At 47.8% G+C, this 16,904-nt stretch overlaps 1 protein-coding gene across 4 annotated transcripts; it reads left to right on the plus strand.

Annotated features, from left to right (window-relative positions):
• The first annotated feature begins 244 nt into the window (after window positions 1-244).
• LOC136284738 (gamma-aminobutyric acid type B receptor subunit 1-like) lies at window positions 245-15,176 on the plus strand. 4 transcript variants are annotated; one of them, XM_066175106.1, is made up of 7 exons: window positions 245-580; window positions 1,820-1,946; window positions 5,118-5,205; window positions 5,748-5,951; window positions 8,233-8,421; window positions 11,872-11,889; window positions 14,879-15,176. In XM_066175106.1, exons 3-7 carry the CDS (start codon window positions 5,118-5,120, stop codon window positions 15,112-15,114), a joined length of 735 nt encoding a protein of 244 aa, XP_066031203.1. In that variant the 5' UTR covers window positions 245-580; window positions 1,820-1,946; the 3' UTR covers window positions 15,115-15,176. The 4 variants fall into 4 exon arrangements, with proteins under 4 accessions (XP_066031203.1, XP_066031201.1, XP_066031202.1 ...); XM_066175104.1 differs by lacking the exon at window positions 1,820-1,946; XM_066175105.1 differs by lacking the exon at window positions 245-580 and having other exon boundaries at window positions 1,335-1,946.
• The last annotated feature ends 1,728 nt before the right edge of the window (window positions 15,177-16,904 follow it).

Consider the following 16,904-nt stretch of genomic DNA (forward strand, 5'->3'; position numbering starts at 1 on the left):
TTCCCGATTTTCCCCCTCCAACCCCCCCAAATCCCCATTTTTTACCCCCAATTTCCCCCTCCCCCCCCTCGGCCCCGCCCCCTTCCCCTCCCCCCTCCCTTCCCTTCTGGCCCCTCCCCCTTTCCCCGCCCCTCCCCCCCGCCCCTCCCCCACCCCGCGGGTGATTCCCGAGCCCCAGGCCCCTCCCGAAGCTGCCGGAACAACCCCCCCCGACCCCCCCCCCCACCCCCCCAAAAAAAAAAAAAACCCATCCCAAAAAAAAAATTTGGGAATTTTCCCTCCCCCTCCCCCCCGATTTTTTTTTTTTTTTTTAGGAATTTCCCCCTCCCAGAAGGAAAAAACCGCCGCTTTGATTTTATTCGGATTCATTTTTATTTTATTTATTTATTTTTTTTCTCTTCCTTTTTTTTTCCCCGGAGCATCTTCGGCCCCTCCCCCACCCGTGGGAAGATCCGGGACCCCCCCCCCCTCCCCCCCCCCCAAAAAATATTTTGGGGATCCCTCCCCCTCCCCCTCCCCCACCTTTTAATTAATTCAATTTTTTGGGAATTTTTTTTTTTTCGGGAAGCGCGAGGCCGAGGTAAGGAGCCGCCCCTCCCCCCCCCGTCCTCAACGACCCCTCCCCAAATTTTTCTTTTATTTCGGGGGGGGTGGGGGGAGGGGTCCTAAAAAAATTTGGGGGGGGGGGTTGTTCGTGGGAATTTGGGGGGGAGGGGGAGGGGAGTCCTTAATTCCAAGGGGGAGGGGCATGAAATCGAGGGGGGCGGGGTCATAAAAACGGAGGGAGGGGTCCCCAAAAATTGGGGGGAGGGGTCGCAGAAATTTGGGGGGGGGGGAGGGGAGGGGTCCTGGAATTTTGAGGGGGGGCTTGGGATTGGGGGGGGGAGGGGCGGGTCCCAAATTTCGGGGGGAGGGGGCGTGGAATTGGGGGAGGGGTCGCAAATATTTGGGGGGGGGGGGGGTGTTTCCAAATAATTGGGGGGAGGGGCCGAAAATTGGGGGGAGGGGTCACAAAAATTGGGGGGAGGGGTCACAAGAATTGGGGGAGGGGTCACAAAAATTGGGGGGAGGGGTCACAAAAATTGGGGGGAGGGGTCACAAGAATTGGGGGAGGGGTCACAAGAATTGGGGGAGGGGTCACAAGAATTGGGGGGAGGGGTCCTGGAAATTTTGGGGGGGTCCCAGAATTTGGGGGGAGGGGCCAAAGAATTGGGGGGCGGGGTCTGAAATATTTGGGGGAAGGGTCTTGGGGAATTTTGGGGGGGGGGTCCCAAAAAATTTGGGGGGAGGGGCCTAAATTTGGGGGGCCCCTCCCCCTTCAGGCCCCTCCCCAAATCCCCCAAATTTCCCCCGAAATTTCCCCCGAAATTCCCAATTTTTTGGCCCCGCTCTGGGGGCGTGGCCCAAAAGGGGGCGCGGTTTAATGGCTGCCCCGCCCCCTCGGGGGGTTTAATTGGGATTATGCAAATGAGGATCAATTAATTAAAGGCTGGCGGGGTGGGGGAGGGGGCGTTCTAAGCCTTTCCCCTCCCCCGCTCTGGGGTCTTCTTCAACAATTCGTGATTAATTAGTTAATAATCAGTGATTTATTAGCTACCAATTCGTCAAATAATCACTAATTAGCCAGCAAATAACTCATTACCCGCTGGTAATTAATAATCGCTCGCTTCCCCTTAGCGGTGGAGGTGATTTAATAATCGGCCGTAATTTAACGGCGATCTCCCTTTCAGTCTTTATTTGTTTATTATTAATTTATTATTTCGTTATTCAAGTCTCCGTTAATTGTGGCGGGGGTTAATTAGCGGCTCGGTTCATTAAGGGACGGGCACATTTAAAATCGGCGGGAAATCCGCCTTTGGAGGGGGTTTGCGGTTTGCTTCCGGGAGAAGCCGGAATTGGAGGGGACGGTTCGGGGATTTCCAGCCCAAAAACGGAAAATTGTTTCGGTTCGTTTCATTTAAGTTTATTTTTCTTTTATTTCATTTAAATTAATTTTTGTTCTATTTTATTTCATTTCATTTCATTTCAATTTAATTTGATTTGATTTCATTTCGTTTTAATTTTATTTCGCTTCGTTTCATTTCATTTTTGTTTCATTTTATTTAATTTCATTTTGATTTCATTTGATTTCATTTCATTTTTATTTTATTTCATTTTATTTCATTTTATTTCATTTTATTTCATTTCGCTTTAATTTTATTTCGCTTCGTTTCATTTTTGTTTCATTTCATTTCATTTCATTTTTATTTGATTTGATTTGATTTGATTTCATTTTTATTTTATTTTATTTCATTTTATTTCATTTCGTTTTAATTTTATTTCGCTTTGTTTCATTTTTGTTTCATTTTATTTCATTTCATTTTGATTTCATTTCATTTCATTTGATTTCGTTTCATTTTTATTTTATTTTATTTCACTTCGTTTCATTTCATTTTTGTTTCATTTATTTCATTTCATTTTTGTTTTATTTTGTGTCACTTCATTTTATTTTTATTTCATTTCATTTTAAATTTTATTTTATTTTATTTCATTTCATTTCATTTTTGTTTCATTTTATTTAATTTCATTTTGATTGCATTTCATTTCATTTTTATTTTATTTCATTTTATTTCATTTTATTTCATTTCGCTTTAATTTTATTTCGCTTCATTTCATTTCATTTTTATTTCATTTCATTTCATTTCATTTTTATTTTATTTGACTTGATTTTATTTCATTTCATTTTTATTTTATTTCATTTTATTTCATTTTATTTCATTTCACTTTAATTTTATTTCGTTTCGTTTCATTTCATTTTTGTTTCATTTCATTTTTATTTGATTTGATTTCATTTCATTTCATTTTTATTTTATTTTATTTCATTTTATTTCATTTTGTTTTAATTTTATTTCGCTTCATTTCATTTAATTTTTGTTTCATTTTATTTCATTTCATTTTTATTTCATTTCATTTGATTTGATTTCATTTTTATTTTATTTTATTTTGCTTTGTTTCATTTCATTTTTGTTTCATTTTATTTCATTTCATTTTTATTTCATTTAATTTCATTTGATTTCATTTCATTTTTTTTTTATTTTATTTTGCTTTGTTTCATTTCATTTTTGTTTCATTTATTTCATTTCATTTTTGTTTTATTTTGTGTCACTTCATTTTATTTTTATTTAATTTCATTTTTAATTTTTTTTATTTTACTTTATTTCATTTCATTTTTGTTTCATTTTATTTCATTTCATTTTTATTTTATTTCATTTCATTTTATTTCATTTCATTTTTGTTCTATTTTATTTCATTTCATTTTAATTTTATTTCATTTCATTTATATTTTAATTTTATTTCGCTTCGTTTAATTTCATTTTTGTTTCATTTTATTTCATTTCATTTTTGTTTTATTTAATTTTTAATCTAATTTAATTTAATTTTTTGGTTTTATTTTATTTCATTTCATTTTTGTTTTATTTAATTTTTAATCTAATTTAATTTAATTTTTTGGTTTTATTTCATTTCATTTTTGGTTTATTTTATTTCATTTTATTTCATTTTTTTTTTGTTTTATTTTATTTCATTTCCGTTCAGTTCAGTTCGTTTTTGTTTTATTTAATTTTTAATTTAATTTAATTTTTTTTTTGTTTTATTTCATTTCCCTTCATTTTAATTTTTTCTTTTTTTTTTTTTTTAAACTTTGAGGTGTCCCCTATAGAATCTCTCCCCTATAGGATCTGCCCCGTATTTGGGGTGCCCCCTATAGGATTTCTCCCCTAATTTTGGGGTGTCCCCTATAGGGTTTATCCCATTATTTTGGTGTCCCCTATGGGATCCGTCCCATACATTTGGGATGTCCCCTATAGAGTTTGTCCCCTATAGGATTTCTCCCATATTCGGGGTGTCCCCTATAGGATTTGTGTCAGTTTTGGGGTGTCCCCTATAGGATCTGACCCATATTCGGGGTGTCCCCTATAGGATTTGTGTCAGTTTTGGGGTGTCCCCCTATAGGATCCATCCCAATTTTGGGGTCTGTCCCATATTTAGGATGTCCCCTATAGCATGTGTCCCCTATAGGATTTGTGTCAATTTTTGGGGTGTCCCCTATAGGATTTGTCCCCTATAGGATTTATGCCAGTTTTGGGGTGTCCCCTATAGGATTTCTCCCATAATTTTGGTGTCCCCTATAGGATTTGTCCCTTTTAGGGTTTGTCCCCTATAGGATTTGTGTCAATTTTTGGGGTGTCCCCTATAGGATTTCTCCCATATTCGGGGTGTCCCCTATAGAATTTCTCCCATATTTGGGATGTCCCCTATAGGATTTGCCCCATATTTAGCACCTGCCCCATATCCGAACTGTCCCCTATAGGATTTGTCCCGTATTTGGGGTGTCCCCTATAGGATTTGTGTCAATTTTGGGGTGTCCCCTATAGGATTTGTCCCCTATAGGATTTATGCCAGTTTTGGGGTGTCCCCTATAGGATTTGTCCCCTATAGGATTTCTCCCTTTTAGGATTTCTCCCCTATAGGATTTCTCCCCTATAGGATTTCTCCCCTATAGGATTTCTGCCAAGTTTTGGGGTGTCCCCTATAGGATTTCTCCCATATTTGGAGTGTCCCCTATAGGATTTGCCCCATATTTGGGGTGTCCCCTATAGGATTTGTCCCCTATAGGATTTCTCCCTTTTAGGGTTTGTCCCCTATAGGATTTGTCCCATATTTGGGGTGTCCCCTATAGGATTTCTCCCCTATAGGATTTATGCCAGTTTTGGGGTGTCCCCTATAGGATTTGTCCCTTTTAGGGTTTGTCCCCTATAGGATTTGTCCCATATTTGGGGTGTCCCCTATAGGATTTCTCCCATAATTTTGGTGTCCCCTATAGGATTTCTCCCCTATAGGATTTCTGCCAAGTTTTGGGGTGTCCCCTATAGGATTTGTCCCAACTTTGGGGTGTCCCCTATAGGATTTGTCCCCTATAGGATTTCTCCCACAATTTTCGTGTCCCCTATAGGATTTCTCCCTTTTAGGGTTTGTCCCCTATAGGATTTCTCCCTTTTAGGGTTTGTCCCCTATAGGATTTCTCCCCTATAGGATGTGTCCCCTACAGGGTCCACATTAACCCTTCGATGTCCCCTCAGATGTCGCCGTCCCCTCCGCTCTTCCTCCTCCTCCTCCTCCTCCTCGTCAGCTCCGCCCGCGGCGCCGTCCACGTCAACCTCACCGAAGGTACCCAGAATTCCCAAAGGTTTTGGGGCCATTCCCGAATTTTTTTGGGGGGCCATTCCCGAATTTTTGGGGCCGGTCCCGATTTTTCGCGGCGTCCATCCTTGGATTTTTAGGGCCAATCCCGAATTTCTTGGGGCTGTTCTCAAATTTTTGGGGCCAATCCCACATTTTTTGGTGTCCCAAATCCCCCATTTTCCCCCCCAAATCCACATTTTCCTCCCAAATCCCACTTTTTTCCCCCCAAATCCACATTTTTCCCCCCAAATCCCAAATTTTTCCCCCCAAATCCCACATTCCCCCCCCAAATCCCCCATTTCACCCCCAAATCCCATTTTCTCCCCCAAATCCCATTTTCTCCCCCCAAATCCCAAATTTCTCCCCCCAAATCCCAAATTTCTCCCCCCAAATCCCACATTTCCCCCCCAAATCCCATATTTCCCCCCCAAATCCCCCATTTCCCCCCTCAAATCCCAAATTTCTTCCCCCAAATCCCACATTTCCCCCCCAAATCCCCCATTTTCTTTTCCCTGGCGTCCCCCCAGGCTGCCAGATCATCCACCCTCCGCGGGACGGGGGCATCCGCTACCGGGGCCTGACGCCGGAGGAAGTCCGGAGCGTTCGCTTCCTGCCCTTCGACTACGAGATCGAGTACGTGTGCCGGCCCGAGCGCGAGATCGTGGGGCCCAAGGTGCGCAAGTGCCAGCGCGACGGCACCTGGACGGCCATGGGCCACCCCAGCCGCTGCCGTGAGTGCCGCCGGGCTGTCGCTCGGCGTCGTCGTCACCATTTGCTTGGGGCTCTCCATCCCGTAGACGTTCTCCGTCCCATAGACGTTCTCCATCCCATAAATGTTCTCCATCCCATAAACGTTCTCCATCCCGTAGACGTTCTCCATCCCATAAACGTTCTCCATCCCGTAGACGTTCTCCGTCCCATAGACGTTCTCCATCCCATAAACGTTCTCCATCCCATAGACGTTCTCCATCCCATAAACGTTCTCCATCCCATAGACGTTCTCCATCCCATAGACATTCTCCATCCCATAGACGTTCTCCATCCCGTAGACGTTCTCCATCCCATAAACGTTCTCCATCCCGTAGACGTTCTCCGTCCCATAGACGTTCTCCATCCCATAAATGTTCTCCATCCCATAGACGTTCTCCATCCCATAAACGTTCTCCATCCCATAGACGTTCTCCATCCCATAGACGTTCTCCATCCCGTAGACGTTCTCCATCCCATAAACGTTCTCCATCCCATAGACGTTCTCCATCCCATAAACGTTCTCCATCCCATAGACGTTCCCCATCCCATAAACGTTCTCCATCCCGTAGACATTCTCCATCCCATAGACGTTCTCCATCCCATAAACGTTCTCCATCCCATAAACGTTCTCCATCCCATAAACGTTCTCCATCCCGTAGACGTTCTCCATCCCATAGACGTTCTCCATCCCATAAATGTTCTCCATCCCATAAACATTCTCCATCCCATAGACGTTCTCCATCCCATAGACGTTCTCCATCCCATAGACATTCTCCATCCCATAAACGTTCACCATCCCATAGACATTCTCCATCCCACAGACGTTCTCCGTCCCGTAAACGTTCACCATCCCATAGACGTTCTCCATCCCATAGACGTTCTCCGTCCCGTAAACGTTCTCCATCCCATAGACGTTCTCCGTCCCATAGACGTTCTCCATCCCATAAACGTTCTCCATCCCATAGACATTCTCCATCCCATAAACGTTCTCCATCCTGTTCTTGTTCCATCAACGTCAACGTTCCATCAATGTTGACGTTCCGTCAATGTTCTATCAAAGTTGACGTTCCATCAGCGTTGACGTTCCATCAACGTCAACGTTCCATCAGTGTCAACGTTCCATCAACGTCAACGTTCCATCAGTGTCGATGTTCCATCAAAGTTGACGTTCCATCAATGTCGATGTTCCATCAAAGTTGACGTTCCGACAACGTTGACGCTCCATCAATGTCAACGTCCCCACTGATGTCCCCATCATTGTCACCATCTCACGAAGGTCCCCATCCCATCAACATCTCCATCTTGTCACCATCTCGTTGATGTTCCCCAACCCATCGACGTCCCATCGACATCTCCTCACCATCGATGTCCCCACCCCACCGACATCTCCATCTTGTCCCCGTCAGCGTCCCATCGATGTCCCCACCACTGTCCCCATCCCATCATCACGGTGTCCACCTTGGGGTCACCACCCTTGACCCCCACGCTGTCCCCCCGCTGTCCCCCGCAGTGTGGACGTGCCCCAAGTCCCACCTGAGCCTGGAGAACGGGCAGGTGACCACCTTGGGGTCACCAATGTCCACCTTGGGGTCACCAACGCCCATCTTGGGGCCACCAACGTCCATCTTGGGGTCACCAACGTCCACCTTGGGGCCACCAACGTCCATCTTGGGGTCACCAACGTCCACCTTGGGGTCACCAACGCCCATCTTGGGGCCACCAACGTCCATCTTGGGGTCACCAACATCCACCTTGGGGTCACCAACGCCCATCTTGGGGCCACCAATGTCCACCTTGGGGTCACCAATGTCCACTTTGGGGTCACCAGTGTCCACCTTGGGGTCACCAACGCCCATCTTGGGGTCACCAATGTCCACCTTGGGGTCACCAATGTCCACTTAGTGGTCACCAATGTCAATTTTGGGTTCCCCAATGTCCACCTTGGGGTCACCAATGTCCACTTAGTGGTCACCAATGTCAATTTTGGGTTCCCCAATGTCCACCTTGGGGTCACCAATGTCCACTTAGTGGTCACCAATGTCAATTTTGGGTTCCCCAATGTCCATCTTGTGGTCACCAATGTCAATTTTGGGTTCCCCAATGTCCATCTTGGGGTCACCAATGTCCACTTTGGGGTCACCACCAAACGTCCACTTTGGGTTCCCCACCCCACGTCCACCTTGGGTTCCCCAATGTCCACTTTGGGTTCCCCAGTGTCCACCTTGGGGCCACCACCCTTGACCCCCCCGCTGTCCCCCGCAGTGCGGACGTGCCCCAAGTCCCACCTGAGCCTGGAGAACGGGCAGGTGACGCCGGGGGCCATGGAGCGGGTGCCGGTGGAGGGCACCTGGGCCGAGTTCCGGTGCGACGCCGGCTTCCGCCTGCTGGGCGCCGCCCGCAGCAACTGCACCAAGAGCGGGCGCTGGAGCAACCCCAAACCCCAGTGCCAGCGTGAGATTTGGGGGACTCGGGGGCGTTGGGGTCTCTGGGGTCTTCTCAGAAGGTTCTTGAGATGTTCCTGGAGTTGGGGTTTTGGTTTTTTGGGGTTTGGGGTCTCTGGGGTCTTCTCAGAAGGTCCTTGGGGTGCTCCTGGAGTTGGGGTTTGGGATCTTTGGGGTTTTTGGGGTTTGGGGTCTCTGGGGTTGAGTTTTGGGGTCTCTGGGATCTTCTGAGAAGGTCCTTGAGGTGCTCCTGGAGCTGGGGTTTGGGGTCTCTGGGGTTTGGGGTCTCTGGGATCTTCTCAGAAGGTTCTTGAGATGTTCCTGGAGTTGGGGTTTTGGTTTTTTGGGGTTTGGGGTCTCTGGGTTGAGTTTTGGGGTCTCTGGGATCTTCTCAGAAGGTCCTTGGGGTGCTCCTGGAGTTGGGGCTTTGGTTTTTTGGGGTTTTGGGGTCTCTGGGATCTTCTGAGAAGGTCCTTGGGTCGTTCCTGGAGTTGGGGTTTGGGATCTTTGGGGTTTTTGGGGTTTGGGGTCTCTGGGGTTGAGTTTTGGGGTCTCTGGGATCTTCTGAGAAGGTTCTTGAGATGTTCCTGGAGTTGGGGATTTGGTTTTTTGGGGTTTTGGGGTCTCTGGGGTTGAGTTTTGGGGTCTCTGGGATCTTCTGAGAAGGTCCTTGAGATGCTCCTGGAGTTGGGGTTTGGGGTCTTTGGGGGTTTGGGGTCTCTGGGGTTGAGTTTTGGGGTCTCTGGGATCTTCTCAGAAGGTCCTTGGGGTGCTCCTGGAGTTGGGGTTTTGGGTTTTCGGGGTTTGGGGTCTCTGGGGTTGAGTTTTGGGGTCTCTGGGATCTTCTGAGAAGGTCCTTGGGGTGCTCCTGGAGTTGGGGTTTGGGGTCTTTGGGGTTTTTGGGGTTTGGGGTCTCTGGGGTTGAGTTTTGGGGTCTCTGGGATCTTCTGAGAAGGTCCTTGGGGTGCTCCTGGAGTTGGGGTTTGGGGTCTTTGGGGTTTTTGGGGTTTGGGGTCTCTGGGGTTGAGTTTTGGGGTCTCTGGGATCTTCTGAGAAGGTCCTTGAGATGCTCCTGGAGTTGGGGTTTGGGGTCTTTGGGGTTTTTGGGGTTTGGGGTCTCTGGGGTTGAGTTTTGGGGTCTCTGGGATCTTCTGAGAAGGTCCTTGAGGTGCTCCTGGAGCTGGGGTTTGGGGTCTCTGGGGTTTGGGGTCTCTGGGATCTTCTCAGAAGGTTCTTGAGATGTTCCTGGAGTTGGGGTTTTGGTTTTTTGGGGTTTGGGGTCTCTGGGTTGAGTTTTGGGGTCTCTGGGATCTTCTCAGAAGGTCCTTGGGGTGCTCCTGGAGTTGGGGCTTTGGTTTTTTGGGGTTTTGGGGTCTCTGGGATCTTCTGAGAAGGTCCTTGGGTCGTTCCTGGAGTTGGGGTTTGGGATCTTTGGGGTTTTTGGGGTTTGGGGTCTCTGGGGTTGAGTTTTGGGGTCTCTGGGATCTTCTGAGAAGGTCCTTGAGATGCTCCTGGAGTTGGGGTTTGGGGTCTTTGGGGGTTTGGGGTCTCTGGGGTTGAGTTTTGGGGTCTCTGGGATCTTCTCAGAAGGTTCTTGAGGTGCTCCTGGAGTTGGGGTTTTGGGTTTTCGGGGTTTGGGGTCTCTGGGGTTGAGTTTTGGGGTCTCTGGGATCTTCTGAGAAGGTCCTTGAGGTGCTCCTGGAGTTGGGGTTTGGGGTCTTTGGGGTTTGGGGTCTCTGGGATCTTCTCAGAAGGTCCTTGAGGTGCTCCTGGAGTTGGGGTTTGGGGGTTTTGGGGTCTTTGGGGTTTGGGGTCTCTGGGGTTGAGTTTTGGGGTCTCTGGGATCTTCTGAGAAGGTCCTTGGGGTGCTCCTGGAGTTGGGGTTTGGAGTTTTGGGGGTTTTTGGGGTTTTGGGGTCTCTGGGATCTTCTCAGAAGGTCCTTGAGGTGCTCCTGGAGTTGGGGTTTGGGGTCTTTGGGGTTCGGGGTCTCTGGGTTGAGTTTTGGGGTCTCTGGGATCTTCTGAGAAGGTCCTTGGGGTGCTCCTGGAGTTGGGGTTTGGGGTTTGGGGTTTTGGGGTTTGGAGTTTTGGGGTCTCTGGGATCTTCTGAGAAGGTCCTTGAGATGTTCCTGGAGTTGGGATTTGGGGTCTTTGGGGTTTGGGGGGATTCTGGGGGATTTGGGGTCATTTGGGAAGGTTTTGGGGATTTTTGGGGTCTCTCCGCGTGCCTCAGTTTCCCCCGGGGGATTTTGGGGATTTTTTGGGGGGATTTCTGGGATTTTGGGGGATTTTGGGGAATTTTGGGGGGGGGATTTTTTGGGAGGGATTTTGGGGAGGATTTTTGGGGTGATTTCGGGGATTTTTGGGTTGATTTCGGGGATTTTTGGGGTGATTTCGGGGATTTTTTTGGGGTGATTTCGGGGATTTTTGGGGATTTTTTTGGGGGGTGATTTCGGGGATTTTTGGGGGATTTTTTGGGGTGATTTTGGGGATTTTTTTGGGGTGATTTTGGGGATTTTTTGGGGTGATTTCGGGGATTTTTGGGGGTGATTTCGGGGATTTTTGGGGTGATTTCGGGGATTTTTTGGGGTGATTTCGGGGATTTTTTGGGGTGATTTTGGGGATTTTTTTGGGGGTGATTTCGGGGATTTTTGGGGGATTTTTTTTTGGGTGATTTCGGGGATTTTTTGGGGTGATTTTGGGGATTTTTTTGGGGGTGATTTCGGGGATTTTTGGGGAATTTTTTGGGGGTTGATTTCAGGGATTTTGGGGAATTTTTTTGGGTTGATTTTGGGGATTTTGGGGGTTGATTTTTGGGGAAGATTTCGGGGATTTTTTTGGGGGGGTGATTTCGGGGATTTTTGGGGGATTTTTTGGGGGTGATTTCGGGGATTTTTGGGGGATTTTTTGGGGGTGATTTCGGGGATTTTTTGGGGTGATTTTGGGGATTTTTGGGGATTTTTTTGGGGGGTGATTTTGGGGATTTTTGGGGAATTTTTTTGGGTTGATTTCGGGGATTTTTTGGGGTGATTTTGGGGATTTTTTTGGGGTGATTTCGGGGATTTTTTGGGGTGATTTTGGGGATTTTTTTGGGGTGATTTTGGGGATTTTTTGGGCTGATTTCGGGGATTTTTTTGGGGTGATTTTGGGGATTTTTTTGGGGTGATTTCGGGGATTTTTTGGGGTGATTTTGGGGATTTTTTGGGGTGATTTCGGGGATTTTTTTGGGGTGATTTTGGGGATTTTTTGGGCTGATTTCGGGGATTTTTTTGGGGTGATTTTGGGGATTTTTTTGGGTTGATTTCGGGGATTTTTTGGGGTGATTTCGGGGATTTTTTTGGGGTGATTTCGGGGATGTTTTTGGGGTGATTTTGGGGATTTTTTTGGGGTGATTTCGGGGATTTCTGGGGCCTCTCTTAGTGACTCAGTTTCCCCTCCCTCCCCTCCCCCTCCCCCACAGCTCATCGCCCCTCCTCAGGTGAGTCCGTGCCCCTCCCCCCCCCCCCCACTGCCCTTCCCTCGAGGGGGGCGGGGCCTCAAAACCGCCCCGGGGCCCCGCCCCCTCCTCCTCCTCCTCCTCCTCCTCCTCAGCCTTCCTCCCCCCCTCCCCCGCTCCTCCTCCTCCATTTCCCAGCCTTCCTCGCTCCTCCTCTCCCTCCTCCTCCTCCTCCATTTCCGGCCTTCATCTCCCTCCCCCCTCACTCCTCCTCCTCCTTTTCCCAGCCCTTCCTCTCTCCTCCTCCTCCTCCATTTCCCAGCCTTCCTCCTCCTCCTCCTCCTCCTCCTCCTCCCCCCTCCTCCTTTTCCCAGCCTTCCTCGCTCCCTCCTCCTCCCCCCTCCCCGCCTTCCTCGCTCCTCCCCTCTCCCTCCTCCTCCTCCTCCCCCTCCTCCTTTTCCCAGCCCTTCCTCGCTCCTCCCCCTCCTCCCCCCTCCCCGCCTTCCTCGCTCCTCCCCTCTCCCTCCTCCTCCTCCTCCTCCATTTCCCAGCCTTCCTCCCTCCTCCTCCTCCTCCTCCTCTTCCTCCCCATCCCTCTCCCGGCTCCTTCCCCGCCGGATTCTCCGCCCCAAATTCCCCCCAAATTCCCTTTTTTTCCTCCGGGTTTTTTTTTTTTTCCCTTTTTTTTCCCTCTTCATCCCATCCCCCTCCTCCTCCTCCTCTTCTTCCTCCCCCTCCCCTCCTCATCCTCATCCTCATCCTCATCCTCCCCTCCCTCTTTTTTTTTTTTTTTTTCCTTTTTTCGCCGTTTTTTCCCCCATTTTTTTCCCGTTTTTTTTGGTTTTTTTTTTTTTCCCTTTCTCCCTCATCCCATCGATTCCCTCCCCGCATTTCTCCATCTTTTCCCCCTCTCCTCCTCCTCCCGGTTTTTTCCCATTTTTTCCCCGATTTTTTTCCCACTCCTAATCCCGATTTTTTCCCATTTTTCCCCCGATTTTTTTCCACTCCTAATCCCCGATTTTTTCCCCCATTTTTCCCGATTTTTTCCACTCCTAATCCCGATTTTTTCCCCCCATTTCCCCCTTTTTTCTCCCCATTTTTCCCTTTTTCTCCTCATCCCGATTTTCCCCTTTTTTCCGCTTTTTTCCCCTCCTAATCCCGATTTTTTTTCCCTTTTTTTCTCCTCCTCATCTCCTTTTTTTTCCCATTTTCCCTATTTTTTTTTCCTCCCGGTTTTATCCCTTTTCCTCCCCCTCTCCTCATCCCGATTTTTCCCTTTTTTTATCCCATTTTTTCTCCCTCCTCATCCCGATTTTCCCCCATTTTTTCTCCCGGTTTTTTCCCTTCTCCTCATCCCGATTTTTCCCCTTTTTTTTTTCTCCTCTTCCTCCTGATTTTTAACCCTTTTATCCCCCCCTCCTCATCCCGATTTTTCCCATTTTTTCCTCCCAGTTTTTCCCCTTTTCATCCCGATTTTTTCCCCTTTTTCCCCCCCACCTTTTCCCTCTCCTCATCCGGGTTTTTTTTCCATTTTTTCCCCATTTTTTTCCCATTTTCCCCCCCTCTGCATTCCAGTTTTTTTCCCCCCTCCTCATCCCAATTTTAACCCTTTTTTCCCCTCCTCATCCCGGGGCTTTTTTTTCCCCATTTCCCCCCATTTTTCCCCCATTATTTCTCCCCTCACCTCCCCCCCTAATTTCCCCCCCATTTCCCCCCCAATTTTTTTCTCTATTTTTCCCCACTTCCCCCTCATTTTCTCCCTGATTTCCCCTATTTTCCTCCCTAATTTTCCCTTAATTTCCCCCTATTTTTCCTTTTTTCTCCCTCCTCATTTCCCCCCGTTTTCCTCCCTCATTTTTCCCATTTTCCCCCTAATTTTTTCCCGTTCCCTCCCTCATTTTTCCTCATTTTTTTTTGCCATTTTTTCCCTATTTCCCCCCCGGTTTTCCCTCTAATTTTCTCTCGCATTTCCCCTATTTTTCCCCTATTTTTTCCATCCCCCCCACCATTTTTCCCATTTTTCCCCCTCATTTTCCCCCCATTTCTCCCCAAATTTTCCCCCCCATTTTCTCCTTCATTTCCCCTTAACTTCTCCCTATTTTCCCCCTCCATTTTTTCCCTCTTTTCCCTTATTTCCCTCCCCATTTTCCCCCCATTCCCTTAACTTCTCCCTCATTTTCCCTCAATTTTCCCTCATTTTCCCCCATTTCCCCTAATTTCTCCCTCATTTCCCCTCAATTTTTTTCCCTTATTTTCCCTCCCCATTTTCCCCCCATTTCCCTTAATTTCTCCCTCATTTTCCCCTCAATTTTTTCCCTCATTTTCCCCCATTTCCCCTAATTTCTCCCTCATTTCCCCTCAATTTCTTCCCTCTTTTTCCTCATTTTCCCTCCCCATTTTCCCCCCCATTCCCTTTAACTTCTCCCTCATTTTCCCCTCAATTTTCCCTCATTTTCCCCCCATTTCCCTTAATTTCTCCCTATTTTCCCCTCAATTTTTTCCCTATTTTCCCCTCCCCATTTTCCCCCCCATTCCCCTTAACTTCTCCCTATTTTCCCCTCAATTTTTTCCCTCTTTTTCCCTTATTTTCCCTCCCCATTTCCCCCCATTTCCCTTAATTTCTCCCACATTTTCCCCTCAATTTTCCCCCCCATTTTCTCCTTCATTTCCCCTTAACTTCTCCCTATTTTCCCCTCAATTTTTCCCTCTTTTCCCTCCCCATTTTCCCCCCCAATCCCAAACCCCCCTTTACTCCCCCCCACAACTTCTAATCCCCACCCCCAATTTTCCTCCTCCCCTCCGTGACATCACCCCTTCCCCACCCCCCCAAAAAAAAACCCCCCAAACCCCCCCCCCCAAAAAAAAACCCCAAAAATGCCCTCAAACCCCTAAAAAAAAATGGGAAAAACCCCGGGAATTTCCTCGAGCCCCACTCCGGCGACCCCGCCGCGATTCCCGGCGGGCCCGGGCTGGGTCCTGGTGGTCGCGCTGGGGGTTTTTCTGGGATCCATCCCGCTTTCCCTGGGCTCAGGGAAGAAGGCCGTGCACGTCGGAGCGCTCTTCCCCATGTCCGGAGGGTGGCCGGGCGCGGCAGGCGTGCCTGCCGGCCGTCAGGATGGCGCTGGAGGACATCAACGACCGCAGGGACATCCTGCCCGACTACGAGCTCAGGCTCATCCACCACGACAGCAAGGTTTGGGGCGAAAAATTGCGGTTTTGGAAAAAAAAAATGGGGTTTTTACGTCAAAATTTGGGGGTTTTAGGTGAAAAAATGGGATTTTTAGGTGAAAAAATGGGATTTTTAGGTCCAAAAATGGGGATTTTGGGGGGGTTTGGGGGACATCAAGGACAGCGGGGCCGACGAGATGAGGCTGATCCATCATATCATGGTTTGGGGCGAAAAAAAGGGATTTTGGGGAAAAAAAATGGAGTTTTTAGGTGAAAAAATGGAAGTTTTAGGTCAAAAAATGGGATTTTTGGGGTGGGGGTTTGGGGCGGTCGGGATGGCGCTGGAGGACATCAACGACCGCAGGGACATCCTGCCCGACTACGAGCTCAGGCTCATCCACCACGACAGCAAGGTTTGGGGCGAAAAAAAGGGATTTTGGGAAAAAAAAATGGGGTTTTTAGGTGAAAAAATGGGATTTTTAGGTCCAAAAATGGGATTTTGGGGGGGTTTGGGGACATCAAGGACAGCGGGGCCGACGAGATGAGGCTGATCCATCATATCATTGGTTTGGGGCGAAAAAAAGGGATTTTGGGGAAAAAAAAATGGAGTTTTTAGGTGAAAAAAATGGAAGTTTTAGGTCAAAAAATGGGATTTTTGGGGTGGGGGTTTGGGGCGGTCGGGATGGCGCTGGAGGACATCAACGACCGCAAGGGACATCCTGCCCCGACTACGAGCTCAGGCTCATCCACCACGACAGCAAGGTTTGGGGTGAAAAATTGCGGTTTTGGGAAAAAAAAAATGGGGTTTTTAGGTGAAAAAATGGGGTTTTTTAGGTCAAAAAATGGGATTTTTGGGGTAAAAACCGGGGATTTTGGGGGGGTTTGGGGACATCAAGGACAGCGGGGCCTACGAGATGAGGCTGATCCATCATATCGTGGTTTGGGGCGAAAAAAAGGGATTTTGGGGAAAAAAATGGAGTTTTTAGGTGAAAAAATGGGATTTTTTAGGTGAAAAAATGGGATTTTTAGGTCAAAAAATGGGATTTTGGGGGGGTTTGGGGACATCAAGGACAGCGGGGCCTACGAGATGAGGCTGATCCATCATATCGTGGTTTGGGGTTGAACAAAAAAGGATTTTGGGGAAAAAAAATGGGGTTTTTAGGTGAAAAAATGGGGTTTTTAGGTCAAAAAATGGGATTTTGGGGGGGTTTGGGGGACATCAAGGACAGCAGGGCCTACGAGATGAGGCTGATTCATCATATCGTGGTTTGGGGCGAAAAAAAAGGGATTTTGGGAAAAAAAAAATGGGATTTTTAGGTGAAAAAATGGGGTTTTTAGGTCCAAAAATGGGATTTTTGGGGTGGGGGTTTGGGGCGGTCGGGATGGCGCTGGAGGACATCAACGACCGCGAGGGACATCCTGCCCGACTACGAGCTCAGGCTCATCCACCACGACAGCAAGGTTTGGGGCGAAAAAAAGGGATTTTGGGAAAAAAAAATGGGGTTTTTAGGTGAAAAAAATGGGATTTTTAGGTCCAAAAATGGGATTTTGGGGGGGTTTGGGGACATCAAGGACAGCGGGGCCGACGAGATGAGGCTGATCCATCATATCGTGGTTTGGGGCGAAAAAAAGGGATTTTGGGGAAAAAAAATGTGGGTTTTTAGGTGAAAAAAATGGGAGTTTTTAGGTCAAAAAATGGGATTTTTGGGGTGGGGGTTTGGGGCGGTCGGGATGGCGCTGGAGGACATCAACGACCGCAGGGACATCCTGCCCGACTACGAGCTCAGGCTCATCCACCACGACAGCAAGGTTTGGGGTGAAAAATTGCGGTTTTGGGAAAAAAAAAATGGGGTTTTTAGGTGAAAAAATGGGGTTTTTAGGTCAAAAAA

This window comes from Chamaea fasciata, unplaced genomic scaffold (genome assembly GCF_029207755.1).
Source record: "Chamaea fasciata isolate MVZ Bird 193981 ecotype frontalis unplaced genomic scaffold, bChaFas1.0.hap1 SCAF_1321, whole genome shotgun sequence".
NCBI classification, from domain to species: Eukaryota; Metazoa; Chordata; class Aves; order Passeriformes; family Sylviidae; genus Chamaea; species Chamaea fasciata.

Excerpts from the sequence above, each read along its gene's own strand:
- LOC136284738 (XM_066175103.1), top strand. The coding sequence starts at position 5,106 with ATGTCCCCTCAGATGTCGCCGTCCCCTCCGCTCTTCCTCCTCCTCCTC. Across the intron at positions 5,206-5,747 it reads CCACGTCAACCTCACCGAAG|GCTGCCAGATCATCCACCCT; the intron begins GTACCCAGAATT and ends GCGTCCCCCCAG. Across the intron at positions 5,952-8,232 it reads GGGCCACCCCAGCCGCTGCC|TGCGGACGTGCCCCAAGTCC; the intron begins GTGAGTGCCGCC and ends TGTCCCCCGCAG.